The sequence below is a fragment of the Populus alba genome, chromosome 15, assembly GCF_005239225.2.
Source record: "Populus alba chromosome 15, ASM523922v2, whole genome shotgun sequence".
NCBI lineage: Eukaryota > Viridiplantae > Streptophyta > Magnoliopsida > Malpighiales > Salicaceae > Populus > Populus alba.
Window position 1 is genome coordinate 11,980,879 of NC_133298.1, and position 14,272 is coordinate 11,995,150.

The 14,272-nt window shown below is 37.3% G+C and overlaps 1 protein-coding gene across 3 annotated transcripts; it reads right to left on the reverse strand.

The window, feature by feature from the left end:
* Positions 1-4,137: 4,137 nt before the first annotated feature.
* Positions 4,138-12,461, reverse strand: LOC118033390 (uncharacterized). Of its 3 annotated transcripts, XM_035038353.2 has the most exons (10): positions 12,392-12,461; positions 12,043-12,294; positions 9,193-11,777; positions 8,907-9,043; positions 8,402-8,665; positions 6,746-8,323; positions 6,498-6,546; positions 6,150-6,397; positions 5,726-5,833; positions 4,138-5,212 (listed from the first exon to the last, which is right to left on the reverse strand). In XM_035038353.2, exons 1-10 carry the CDS (start codon positions 12,447-12,449, stop codon positions 4,978-4,980), a joined length of 5,514 nt encoding a protein of 1,837 aa, XP_034894244.1. In that variant the 5' UTR covers positions 12,450-12,461; the 3' UTR covers positions 4,138-4,977. The 3 variants fall into 3 exon arrangements, with proteins under 3 accessions (XP_034894244.1, XP_034894242.1, XP_034894241.1); XM_035038351.2 differs by having other exon boundaries at positions 6,746-8,662; XM_035038350.2 differs by having other exon boundaries at positions 6,746-8,665.
* Between the last annotated feature and the right edge of the window lie 1,811 nt (positions 12,462-14,272).

Below are 14,272 nucleotides of genomic sequence, written 5' to 3' on the forward strand. Positions count from 1 at the left end.
ATTGATGGGTTTTCAGACATTACAAAAAAATTAAAATAAAAAGATTCAATATGATATTTTTGACCTTTCTCCATTGTTTTGGTCATAACCTTTGTTCTGAAGGTCTCATGGTGTATTTATAGCTCATGAGTCTTGTTCTTTTATAAATAGGAGGGTCTGAAGTGTAATCTATCTCTAATAGAATTTAATGAGGGATAAATATCCCTTACATCCATATTAATGTTTGATGAAAATATGGTGGGTCCTTAGAGGATTTTTATATACCTAAAAGGTATAAGGAGATTAGGGTTTAAAATGTCAAATATAGCTAATCTCATGGAAGTTGAGTTCTTCCTCGAGGTTAGTCATTCCCCTGGACATACCAAGAGAGGATGATCATTCCCTTAGGCACGCCAAGGAAGGATGTTCATTCCCTTAGGCTTGGCTAACTACCAAGTCAAAGTGCCTTGAGTCTAGCATGTTTGCGAGACCCACGTTATCTTGGACTTTGCTAAACGTAAAGTCTAAGTGCCTTGGGTCTGGCATGTTTGGTAAACCCACGTTACCTTGGACTTGAAGGAATGTTAACCTCAAGTGTCTTGGATCTAGCATATTTGCTAAACCCATATTATCTTCGACTTGGAAGAATACTAAGTCCAAGTGTTAGGCGTGGCACACTACCAAACCCAAAAACATTTGGGTCTGGCTAGTGTTAAACCTAGCATTCCAAAAGCTTGGCACACTGTCAAGCCCAACATGTCTGGGTCTGGCTAGCACCAATTCCAGTGTTCCAAGGTATACTGTTAAGTCCCCATTTAGGGTAAGCTTATTCCTTTTAACGTGTTCAAGGGAGAAGGGTCATAAGGGTTTTTTAAACCCCTTAAAAATAAGTTTATCACTTATGGATTCAAAATGCATGAGTTTAGTTGCTGCATCATAATGAGCTTGAATATAACCACACTTTACAACCATTATATTATCATTTGCTCATTGTTTATATGATATTTCTATATGCTAACTTTGCTTCATATTTGTTTATTGTTTTTGTTTTAGTATGTATATGTGCATTCAAGTTCTAAGGCCATTAATGTCCTCATAAATGGGATTTACTTCTTTGAATTCGTTTTTTTTTTTCATTTTGAAATGCTAATGTTAAACAAAAAACAATTGTTATTACAATACTAAATAAGCTTTAATACCAATAATAAAACCAAGGGTGCAACACTAATTACATTTTATCAATACTTATAATGTCTCAAGAGAGAATCAAATTTGAATTACAAATTGCTACCCCTAGTTTCTTCTTCGTTTTTATTGATTGGGATAACATGAAACCAATTTATTACACTGACTGATTGCTACATCGATCGTAAAAGAATAACCAACCAAGCAATCATTTTCATGAACAAAATGGGCAACAAAAACATGTATTACTTTCCCTTCTCCAAAGAAAAATAAAATAAAATTAGTTTAATAAAAAAAATAATGTAAAAAAATATTTAGATAATAGAAAATTACTTGTCATTGTTATCAAACTTGATTTAACTGTTCGATTGTGAAACCTTTCAGTTTGATTCCTTATCTAATTTGAATTTAAAATTAAATTATATAAAAATTATCTTGATACGACCATAGTTATCAAACTCATAAGTTGACTTGTAAAATTGTATGATTTTACAAGTCAACACAGATATAACATGTGAAATTGGGTGAAAAATTTAAAAATCTACAAACTCGATTAAAATTAATTAAAATCAGTCAAACTCGGTAAATTTAGATCGAGTTTGCTGAGTTTGATAAAATTGGGTTTTTGCAATCTTTGCATGTTTATAGATCTTTTTATTATTTTGGATCTCTTTCTTCTTCTCTTTTCATCTCAAGCTTCAATTTCGCTCCCAAATCCCACTTACAGAAAACCGTCTACATCTTGTTATCAAGCTTTTGGATTTAGCTGGCAATGGTAAATTCACATGTTCATAAGCACCCACCCACCCACCCACCTACCACCATTACAAGTGCAACAGTCACTTGAGAAGAATAGATTTGGGATGGGCTTTTTATTGCAGACATGGTGTCTGATGATACATCTTATGATGTGGGATTTAGTGATGCTGATGGATTTGATTTTTAAGAGTTTTTTTATTTTTCCTTCGTGATAATGGGATGGTAATGGTTGGTGTGGAAATGGTGGGTCTTGAGGCGCCAAACCCATGGTTTTTAGACCTTTTTATATCAAACCAGTGACCTTCTCTAGCTGCTCTGCTCTACTCTATTGAAGAGAAAGAGCATCATGTACTGTTCCTCTCTCCCTCTCTCTTCTCTCGAGCTGGATAAAGGAGGCCAATCTTGTAACCAAAGGCAAAGGAAGATTTATTGCTGTGTTAAATCGCTTTTTTTTTTTTAAATTTCCATGCTAATTTGTCCAAAATTTTGCTGGCAACTGCCTGATCATATGTATCAAGTTGCCATTTGCACAGGAAAGAAATGTTCATTAAAGTAATAATTAATTTATATGCATCACCGTTTTTTTTCCCTCGCACTAAAACTATTACTATTGAGAAAAAAGAAGACTTGCATTCTTCCTCTTCATCTTCTTCTTCTTCTTAACTATTATCATTGAAAGATAATAATTGTATGGAGCACGTAGTTGGGACAGTCAAAATAAAGTAGATTACATAGTTGTAAGAGAAAAGGAAGACCGAAACTCTCGACTTTTCTAGATCTTGAATTTTTTTCTCTTTAAATAGGCGTGGCTGTTGGGACAAGAGCACTAAAAGCCTGTTTGGTTGGTGTGGAAGTAATTAGGCATGTATGGTATCTCATTTTTTAAGAGCAAATGTCCAGATCAAAACAAAAAAAATTCCTAGAAATCATAAAAAAAAAAATTCATTATAATTTTATAATTTTTCGATATGTTTTTACAATTAAAGTTTATTTTATTTTTTACATATCATATTAAAAAATATATTTTTAATAATCTTGAATGTGACCTTATCGACTAGATAAATTTAACCAAATAAAAAAAATAAAAAAAACAGAGATCAAGTTAACCTTAATCAACTTGTTAAACCAGTATCTCAAGTTATGAACTCTACTAATTCAAATTAATTTTTTTTTTAATTTATTATATAACAGAAAATATAAAAATTAATTTAATATCAAATGATAAATAAATAAAAACTTGTGTAAGAAATTGACCTAGCCATAGGTTAAAACAACCCAAAAGGCCAACATATAAACTTGTTTGCAGTTATGTCCAGCCGTAATCTTTCTCCTTCCGTTTTCTTTTTACAAGCAGTGAGCCTGCTTTAATATCAGAACTACTGAAAATGATGAAAGCAAAACTAAACCCAGATGCCACAAATCTAACAAGAGTAATTCTTATGTTAATTGAAGCAGAAATCTCGTTAAAATTTATTTTAAAAGAGAATAAAAGAGCAATATTAAGTCAACAAACCAAACCAGGTTTGATCCTTGCAGTTAGAAAATGACCAGGCTAATTAGAGATTCATACAATTGGAGAATAAGTTCTGAAAGGGAAAACATAATAATAATAAAGTTTGCAAACACGCTAGATCTGTTCTTTTACTCGAGAAATTATTACATTAAAAAAAAATCTCATTCATATATAAACCTATCATTAAAGATTTATTTGAAATTATAATAAGAATGACAATTCAAAAATATTTTTTTATTTAGAAATTATTTTTATCATCAACATATTAAAATAATCTGAAAACATTAAAAAATATATATAAAAAAAAATTCAAAATTTTTAAAAACAAGATTTAGAGGTGCCGGCCTTCTAATCAAGGAAGAATCTCTAAATTGATAAACCACTCTCCATTGAGAGCTAAACCCATTAAGCATGCTGAATATTCAGTCCACTACTTACCAATTCTTTCAGGACCTCGTTTCCTTGTCCCAATCTTCTATTTCTTTTTTCACATGGTAGTAAAGCAGGTGCAATTGCATTTAGAATGCCCAACCAAATTCCTTGACATGCAAGAAATTTTAGTACCTTTCACCAGATGTTTTGCCCGGCGCACATTAAAGAAACCAAATCTCAAAAAAACTAGTGTGATACTAAAAAATATGAGATATTCTTTCGACCTTCAACTTCTGAATTCAACGAGGGGATAAAAATAAACAGAAACATGACACAAAAAATTAAACAAACCTCAAATTAATAGAACCACTAACAATATAATGCATCCATGTGCCATTACCATGAATCTCCATTGATGGACCATGTCTGCTGTACATGAGAGAGCATGAGAAGATCTTTTAACAAGTCCAAGCAATGATTAGAGGGAACAAGATCCCCAAAAGAGCATTATTTCTACAAGTACACCCACCAGAGAGGCCAAAAATTTAATAATAACACGAGGCATTTGTTGGGAAGACAATTGTGGAGAATTGCAACTATCCACGAAACTGACCTCGGCACCATTGCATATTCCTGGGCTCCTGGGCAAAAAAATGCATGCCCCTTCCTGGTGAAACTAAACCAATTTGTACAGAATATCTGGACAAACGACTAGTGACATCATCATTCCAGGAAAGCGGGAAATTCAAGCTTTGCACCATGGCATTCATTTACCACCTCTTTCCCAAACAATCCTTATTTCATGGCAATTACCAAAAGATTTAAGCAAGAGCACGACTAAATTTTTTAAATGTGTAAACATCATTGCTAAATCAGACTGCACATCTGTTCTCCCCATTTACTGGAAAAAATGATGGGGAACCCCAATTTCTCTCTAGACATTCAATTTACAAGTCCAGATTATATTTCTCAAGAATGACATCAATGGCCTACATCAAAAGATCTAACAGCCTCCGTTTTATTTAAGGAGGCAATCTAGCATCCAACCTCCTTCAAACCCGGTGTGTGGTCTATGGTGAGTAAAGGGCCAGTATATAGCTTAGGCGAAAATCGATCAAAGTACACAGGACGTGGAGAAAATGACCAAGAGAGAATCAATTAATCAATTATCATAGTGAAAGACATTGTACCCTGTCAGGAAGATTCCTAGGCATGGGTAGAGCAGTGGCATATCTCTGAAGACAGGATTTCTGGGCATTTACAGATGCATCCGAGGATGATGAGCTCTCGGCCCCATCACCTTGACCCCGGCCATGGAACTTCGCAAAACGATTGATAACAGAAAACCTCTCTAGATCTTGGCATTCCACTCTCAGGTCTGAAACTGATGCTCTTTTATCCAATCTGCATGATTGGTGGGCAAATAATAAAACTAATGAGCATATCTCTGTACCCTTAGAAATTCCTGCTAAGGGAGATGCCAAAGAAGACAGACATAAAGAAGGAAAAGAAACACAGGTGAACCAAACTGCAATCATGCCCGCATAAAACCCAACATTAAGCAAGCTAAATCTACATCTGCACAATCAAGTTCAAGCATACTCAATTGTTCACATTCTAATGACCAATGTGCACTGAAACTTTTTTCAAGACGCAACATTCTAGACTGATTGAGCAAAACCTCTTTCAATTTTGTTCAGATTTACACATGATTCCTATGTCATTATTCATAGCATATTAAGTCTAAAGAAAGAGAAAATACTTGACAATTAGAGAAACATCAAAAATGTTTGAATCAGATAAGTAGACATACAGAGGAAGGGTATCTTAACATATACCAGACACCAATATTATAAAGCAGAACAGAATTCAAAGGCAGGCAAAAATGAGATTGCTGCTAAAGACACCAAAGTTTACCTCAACAAATCACTCTCCAGCTTCCTTGTTCTACTGATAAGGTCTTCCATGACTTTTGAGAAGTATTGATCACTAATCTTCTCCGATGTTTTTATCTTCTCAGGCAGGCTTAGAAGAGAAAAGTTTCTTGTTATCATACAGATTGAAGAAAATTTCCCAGCAAAAACTATCAATCTTACTACCAGTAAAAAGCATAATGAGAAAACAAAAGGCCCAGTGCATACTTATTGACCACCAAAATCGAGGTCCTTAATGGAGAATTTAGAGACAGCCCTACCCTTCAGCATTATTTTAATGAAACGACTGCTCATAAGACTCAATCTGCACCCTTACGGTTGCAAGCTCAAGAAATTTACCTTTGTACCAATAACAGCCCCTAAAAGCATGCTATAAAAACCTTAGATAATATTGAAGAAAATCTTACTGGTCTCCACTGTTGGAAGGCGCAGGAGGATCCCTTTCAGTAAAAGAGAGTGAGCTGCACGCATCTCCAAGTGTTGATCTGGCAACAAAGTATGCAGCATTCTCATAATGCAAAACAGCATCAGCAGAGAGAATTGATGCCATGGGAGGGTGAAGGAGCATCTGCATAAGCTGTGTGGTCAATATAAGCCTCCTCTTTGATCTAAGAATTGGCAGACCATCTTCTACCATTTCAACTTCATCTTCAACCTGTAATCGTAAATTAATCCATTTGAACATGAGGTAACTGAAAAACAAAAATAATAAAGGATGAATATAGCTTGTAAAGCTGCTTTAGCCATGAGCAAACCTTCTCTGCCAATCTATTTGTTGCCTGTGCCCAGTCCACTTCAGCTACACTGCAAATAACAAAGTCCACATATGTTATAATCACCAGGAAAGACAAATATAAAATTAATCAAACAAATCCAGCAAATAAAATCAAAGGAAACATATCAATGAACTTCTGCAGAGGGGAAAAAAGATAACTAAAACGAAGATCAATTTCATCAAAAAGAAAGAAAGGCACTCAGTAAATGCATAGTTTATGCCAGCCACCTGATATTCTGAAGCCTTTGAGGACAATGCATCACTTCCTTATGCCATGTTAGAAGCTCAGATATGGAACTTTTACGTTTCTTTGGTCTCATAACCACCAGACTCGCATCAGCAGAATCAGGCTGCAATGACTGAGGGGAAGAAAAATTCTCACAAGCTACTGATGGGCGGGTTGAACTCTTTTGGACTATACCAAAATGGCTAGCAGCAGCAGCATTTCCTCGCTCAATCAAACTATGAGCATGTAATGGATCATCAGGTCTTCCAGTGGTGAAAGGCAGTTCTGAAGTCTTCACAGTGACAGTTCTTTGAGCATCATGCATTCGTAATATCTGTCCATTTTTAAAGGTACCATACTGATCAAACCAGGATGGAGCCATCTGGGGACTAATCTGGGAATGTTCACCTCTAACAGAAACTTCACCGTTGCTATTAGCGGAACTCTGAGAATCATTCCGACTAAATGGAAGCACTTCCTTTGAGGGTGAATTTGTGTCATTAGTGTCAGCTGTTTTTCCTGAAAAGCTTAGCATTTTGGAATCTCCAGGAGGTATTGAAGTGTCATTTGCTGATGCATCTCTGACCATATTATTGAGTCCATAAAACTGCTGATCTCCCTGAGTAGCTACCAGCTGAGGATCCACAGAACCATCAGGACTTTTAAATCTATTCAAACTTCTATCACCATGATTGAACCCTGCATTTTCCATGCCCTGCATTTGATGCAGTAGGGAGTAATTTTGATGCAAAGTATTGTTGGGTTTTAAAGATCGGCCAAATGCTTCAATTTGTTTCCGAGTACTGGCCAGGTTTGAAAGAGATGTTTCAGTAAGATGATTCACAATAGAGTCTTTATCATGTAAAGCACTCACTGTCTTCTGGGCCCGATCATTCTCAGGTGAAGCTTGCCACAAGTTGTCTCCTTTTGGCAGTTGTTCTTTCTCAACAAAACCATGTGAATTCATCAAACAGACACCAGGTTCAGCTTGACTGCTCCCTCCAGTTTGCATAATTTGATCTTCTGGCTTCTGTGGTTGAGAGAAAGATGTGCCTGAACTGTTATGTGATTGAAGATTCGGTTTAAACATATTGGACAGAGCCTGAAAAGGCTGAGAGCCAAATGGACGTAGCTGAGTTGGAACACTGGTCCACATAGTAGGTGATGTTTTTGAAGAAATGGCGTCCTGTGATAAAGCATTGCGCTGAGGAGCTCGAGCTGGTGCAGCTTCCAGCACCGGGAATTGTTGAGCAGAATCTCTTGCATGGTTTTGGTTGTTGCTACTCGGCTGGGACATCTCAGAAGAAGAGGCATTATCATTATTTGAAGTATGCCTAGATGTGTCAACCACCAATGGTATTGCAGATTGATTAGTTTGACCTCTCTCAGAGGACTCCTCTGTCTGTTTTGGTTGAGAAGAAAATCGATCAAAAGATTCATTAACAGATTCACTGGTTGTTGCTTGTCCACCTGTATCAGTCCTGTGCTGAGTGGAAAGATGACTTCTTGAGTAAGGGAAACCAGGGGAAAAGACAGAAGGAAACTTTCTTTGAGCACTACTGCCAGCATGTGTTGAGGTGCTGCAAATAGCATTCCTCAAATGTCCATGAGAAGTTTCATGTGGAGTTAAAGACTGAAAAGAGGGTGTAGGAGCCAACCATGTAGAATTCATCGCATTTGAGGGGTTCTGAGAAGGAAGGGTGTGCTCTGGAATGAGCAACTGTTGGGATGGAGGCGCAAGTTGTAAACCAAAAGCTTGAGAAGCAGAAGATTGATTCTTCTGAACGTGAAAAGATGCATCAAGAGTTTCAGTTTCAGGCATCTCAGTAGACTGGTTGCAGTCGAGAGAACTAAAGTGCATTTCATTTCCCTGTTCCCTTGATTGGTCCACCTTGTGAAGAAGCTCCAGCATATTTTGACTGCTATAAATTTGAACACAAACCATGTACCAGTCATGTCAATGATCAAAAAGTGAATTGACAACACATTTGACTGCTAGCATGAGAAGGACACCATACAATTGGATAGTGAAGTGATTGTACAACAAATGCTCAATGAGTTTTTCATCATCAAGATAAACAGCTAACGGTGACAAAATATATTGATCAACAAACTTCAAAATAACAATAAAGGACAATAACAGAATCCAAAACATTCAACTACCTTGAAATGGTTTTATTTGGTGAGCAAACAAAACTGTCAAAGGGAGTAGACAAGCCAGGTGCAGAATCTGGAAGAATGCTTTTTGGAGGAATCTCATCTAAGCCTTTTGTTTCTGCTTGAAAGCCACATAAATGACCCTGTAAATAAGTGTTGAAAGAGATATTATTAAATAGTATTTGGCTTGTTTTCATCCCATGGAGAAGTCACGCAGCATGACCGAGAAAATTTTCTAAAAGTACAGCAGGAAAAATCTGGAATGGAACTCAAGTAGCAATCTCCAAATTACCTTCTCAATTTCAATAGAATCTCTAGCTACATGACTAGGAAAGTTTGGCTGCCCAATATACTCTTGGTCAAGACCATTTAACCTTTGAGAAAACTGCTGGGGCGTGAAATGTGAATTTGCAACATGTTTTGTTCCATATGAAGGTTCCATGTCAATATCCAGATCCCCCATGGGATGATACTGAAATTTACGAGTTCCAGATGGCTTTCGACCTATATTACTGGATGACTTTTGTTTTTCTCCAGACAAAGAAAAGGAATCATTTGCACCTAACCATGCATTTTCCCTCACACCAAAAGTGGAAGCCTGGCGGGTTGTACTGGGGAAGCTATCAGTTGAGTTTTCATCTGTATTTGAGCTCCGCATTTTGAGAGTTTCAGCTGCCCCATTTGCTAAACTACTATTTCCTGATGACTCAAAAGGTTGATCATTCTTAACCATATGAGGTTGGTACTTTCCAGGAATTTCAGTTCCTTTATGGTTCACTGACAAACCAGCATGTTTCCAGATATCAATATTGTTACTTTTTGGAAGCTGTTGACTGCTTTCTGTATCAGCCCTCTCAGTGCTTGAATCTAGCAATGCAGCAACATTATTCCGGTTAGTATCTTCTTTGTTGACCAATGGGCTTCTCATGGAAGATTTTGCACATTCCAATTCAGTAATTGAATTAGAAACAGAAGTAGCCTTCCATTTATCAGAACCATGACTCATCACCTCAAACAAGGGACTTTTTTTATCGGCATTCTGAGAATCTTGGCATGATTTTTCGTTTCCCTGATTTTTCAAAGCAGCAGTTGTGATGGAAGATGCAGAATCCATGAAGTTCCAGCCACTTGGACCACGTAATGGTTGGCCACTGGAATTATAAGATGGCATGCTCTGTTGATTGGCCCAAGGGCCTTGAATGCTCTTTGCATTTAATTCTGCATCTGAAGAATGGGTAGCTTTTCCATAAAAATGACTGCCTTCAGCAGCTGCTTTTTGTAGGAGGCTCCTATCTGAACACTTGGTTCCATCCCCTGGAAAATGTTGAATATGTCTATGAGGAGAACCAGTCTGCAACCTCTCACTGTGTTCATGTGAAGTATTGACTCCAGATTGATGAGCCCCTGGTATATTATTATAACTCACACCTGTATTGGTTTTATGAGACACGGGGAAGGGTCGGGAGTTTAAGCTAGAGGCTGATTGCAAGCTATTATCAGCCCAATTTGACTGCTGTTTGCTACTATCATTTACAGTGGGAATCTGCTGATTCCCAGCTGGAGATTCATTATTTCGGCAAGTCAGACCACTCCACTCCTCTTTTTGCCCAGTATCACCACTAGAAGTTTCTGCTACAGCAGATTGCATAAGGGCACTCCAGCTCCCACTTTGAACAGAGGGCAATGTACTGAAAAAGTCTGTTCCATCCAGCATATTGTAACCTCCGGAACCCATGCTGGCACCCCTGCCAAAGGTATCCAATAAATTATCATCTGACCCAAACAAAATCATAGCTTCAGTTGGATCAAGGGTAGCCTTGTTCTGGGAAGGAGCAACCTGTACGGCTGTTTCCTCTTGTGATGTTTCTGATGGACCAGCCAGGTCTTGCCTTGAGCAAGTTTCTTGCACTAGCCCATTGCTTTGCTGGGGATTCACTTGCTGCTGCAATTTTTCCAAATTAAATCCACTATCTATACCATGACCATCAGAAGAAGTGATCATATTCTTCCCCTTATATCCCTGTCTAGAAACCAAAGTTCCATCTTGCACATTAACCTGCTCTGGAAATCCAGTATACTGATTGCTTGGTAAGGAGCTACTGCTGCCCAATATCTGCTGCATTGAGGGCTTATCCATTTGGACAGGAGAATATTGACTTGAACTGACTCTTGTTCCAGAGATAGGGACACCATAAAGAGATTGATCCACATGCTGTGGAACCATACCCGTTAAGCTTGCGGTTGCCTGGCCCTGTTCAGGGGAAAACATATGTCCTCTAAAGGATCCTTGCATAACTGGAGGCACACCTCGCTGCGGCCAGTGTGAGCTAGCTGCCATAAGCTCAGGCTGCCATGAAAAATTCGATGTTTCATGAATAGGAATTCCATTGATCAGAGCCTGTGAGTTGCCAGCTGCCTGTTTTGCAAAAGCGGAAACCTGATTCACTGAATTCAGCTTCCTAGCATCTTGTTGCTTCTGAAGTTGCTGCTGCCTCTGCATTTCTTGCATTTGCTTGAGCATGAATTGTTGCTGTAGCAGCTGCATGTCACTAATCCCTGGCTGTTGTCTAGGAAAAGGTTGGAGCATGCCAGAATGCTGGCCACTGATTTGCTGCTGAGCTCTGAAAAAATCATAATTAACTGGAGATTCATTAAAATCCATCCTGGCCGAATTCTTCTTGAGAAAATCAGGACCATTTCCTAGCTGTGAATCAAGCATTGAAAAGCCTTTTGATGACATATTACGCCGATCAGATTCTGGGTCTACTCCCACAAAGTTTGCTTCATTCTGCCTTGACTGGAGAACTTGATGACCATGCATATAGCCATTCAAAGGTGGCTGTTGGCTTTCAGGCTGGCTTCTAGCAAACTCAGGCCCTGTATTTGAATGAGAAAAGTACATATCAAGCTGCACACTTGATGATTCACCTCCTCTCTCAGAATCAGCTTATTTCAAAAGAAAACAAGTGAAAAAAGACATAAAGACTACAAACTTTAGCGCACACAATAACTTCAAACCATAATATCCATAATCTTGGATTATAAAACGGGAAAAACCACACCTGCTTTAATACGATATAACTCTACTGGAAACCACACAGGTCACTGAAAAACAACAAACTACAATATGCATAATTAATACCTGGTTGATGTACATTGTCATTTTTTAAGTTAGAAATAAGAGATGTGCCAATCTGCCAGTGACTTCCAGCCCAGGGATTATTATTTAAGCCATTCCATGTCCCATCAACAGCCTGTGCTTGGTGCTGTCCCTGGGACCAGTTATCCTGCCCAAAGAAATTGTGGATCCTATCTCCAACTTCGTTGCCAGGCATAGATAACCCACCCCACCAGATATTCAGCAGCTTAAATGTTGTCAGAAGAAACTCGCTACCTAAAAGGAAATCAAGTTTAAATCCCTATATTCCAACAATTCCATTAAACAGAACTTTACTGCATGAAAAACTTTACAAGTACAAGTATGTTAACACCTCTTCTCAGTTCATCAATTGTCACCCAAACAGCCACGTTCAAGTCACTCAATCTCATTCAAATCTCATTCTGCATAAAATCAAGATCTGAAGCATCACAATGAAGTAATGGAAACATGTGAGGATAAGATTTGTGTGTTTGTGCATGTGTGCAGAGATCATTTTACAAATACATGCAGTCAACCAAACAACTTATTCAGGATTAAGGAGATGGTGAACTACTAACATTGAAGGTGAATAGCTGTACCATACAAACAAGTTTTACCTAATAAATTGCATAAACAATGATATCTCACAGTTAAAAATATACATATAAAATATTAAATTTAATAATCTCTTGTAGTTAATCTTTGCTTATCTACCTATAGGTAATCAAGGGAGAAGTACATAATATTTTCTTTTAAGTTCAACAATATCGCCAACAACCATCTTTACTGGAATTTGAACTCTCGACTTTTACACTCCTTTTGTTTATCAAGTAAGAGGTGCATCACTCAGTTAAACAAGCAGGTGCACAACACTGATCCTCTAGAATTAAAATATACCCATATGTCCATTCTTTACAAAGATTATTACTAATAGTAATTAAGTTTCTGGAATTAACATGACTTGCAAACAAAATGAGAAATGGAAGGTATGAATGAACACAACAACCTCAAGCTTATTTGCTGAAAAGGAACATAAGGACATTTCTTGTGGTTTCATGTAAATACAAATTTATGTCTTTTTTCTAGATAATTAGTTATGAAGCCTGTATTTTCTCCTCTGTTAGTAAATATTAAGACAGTAGTTGAGAATGCAAAATGAAACAAGAACCTAAACCATCATGAAAAACCAAGTGTAAAGATCTAGCAAGTAATGACCAGCCATTGAAGCATAACATTAAATATCTCCACTTATTTGAGTCTAAAGACCTGCATTGGATGCACCACTTAATAGAGTCTACATGACCTGCATTGGAGGCACCACTTATTAGAGTCTACATGACCTGCATTGGATGCTCATGCAATATCACTAAGCTTGAAAGGAAACAAATGAGATTGATTTCTATGGCTCCATTTGTTTTTGTAGTGCAGTCTGCGTTTTGCCCCAATCACAGATTTGAAAGTGTTTGGTTAATCACAGTCTGACTCTTGAAATTTTGGTTAAGAAAAAGCTAAATTTGTAGCTTTTCTTAAGCCTAAGTTTTCAAACAGTAGCTGCAAAAGCTACCACAACGCTAAACACACACTATGTGTCCAACAACATTTCTGAGCAAATATAAATCCATCTCAATCAAGAACTTCATAATTCAAGAATACCATGTAGAATTATTATTGAACACAGCCACATCCCTTTCCACCAATATGGAGTCATTAAACATGAAAAATTAATCACTGCCAATGTTATGGCAGTTCAGAATAAATCCTCAGAGACACCCACATCTAATCTGAAGTCTCGACACAAGAAAAGTTTTCAGGCGCTTCAATCTTTCTCAAAACCTGTATGAATTTAATATTCCCTTGGGGTGTGTGTGTGTGTAATAAAAAAACTAAGTGAATATCTCAGACATTGTCAACTAATCTAACTTCAAAATGTCACTGCTAGCTTAAAGGAGAGCTCTATAAATTTCTAAGGCAATGGGGCATTCCTGCTACAGAAAAGTGCATTCAACCAACCTACAGAAGATATCCTTCAGCAGCAAGAAGCTTAAATTCAAATTGCAAGAACTTAAAAGATGAACCTCTTCTTTCTGTTGGTTCAAGCTAGGAGATGCTTAAATTCAAATTAAAGATGAAATTAATTGGCGAGCTTCTTCTTTTCATTGATTCATAAGAGATGAATCAGCTGGAGGGAAAGGACCTCTTCAACCAAGGGCCCTAGTAAGCAGAAAACTCCCAA

What these genes read in the sequence shown, in the direction of transcription:
- LOC118033390 (XM_035038350.2), bottom strand. Translation starts at nt 12,449, where the DNA reads ATGAGATTGAGTGACTTGAACGTGGCTGTTTGGGTGACAATTGATGAA. An exon ending in CCAAATAAAACCATTTCAAG is followed by an intron (nt 8,666 to 8,906) that starts GTAGTTGAATGT and finishes TCAAATTTATAG; the next exon opens with CAGTCAAAATATGCTGGAGC. An exon ending in CAAATAGATTGGCAGAGAAG is followed by an intron (nt 6,398 to 6,497) that starts GTTTGCTCATGG and finishes TTACGATTACAG; the next exon opens with GTTGAAGATGAAGTTGAAAT.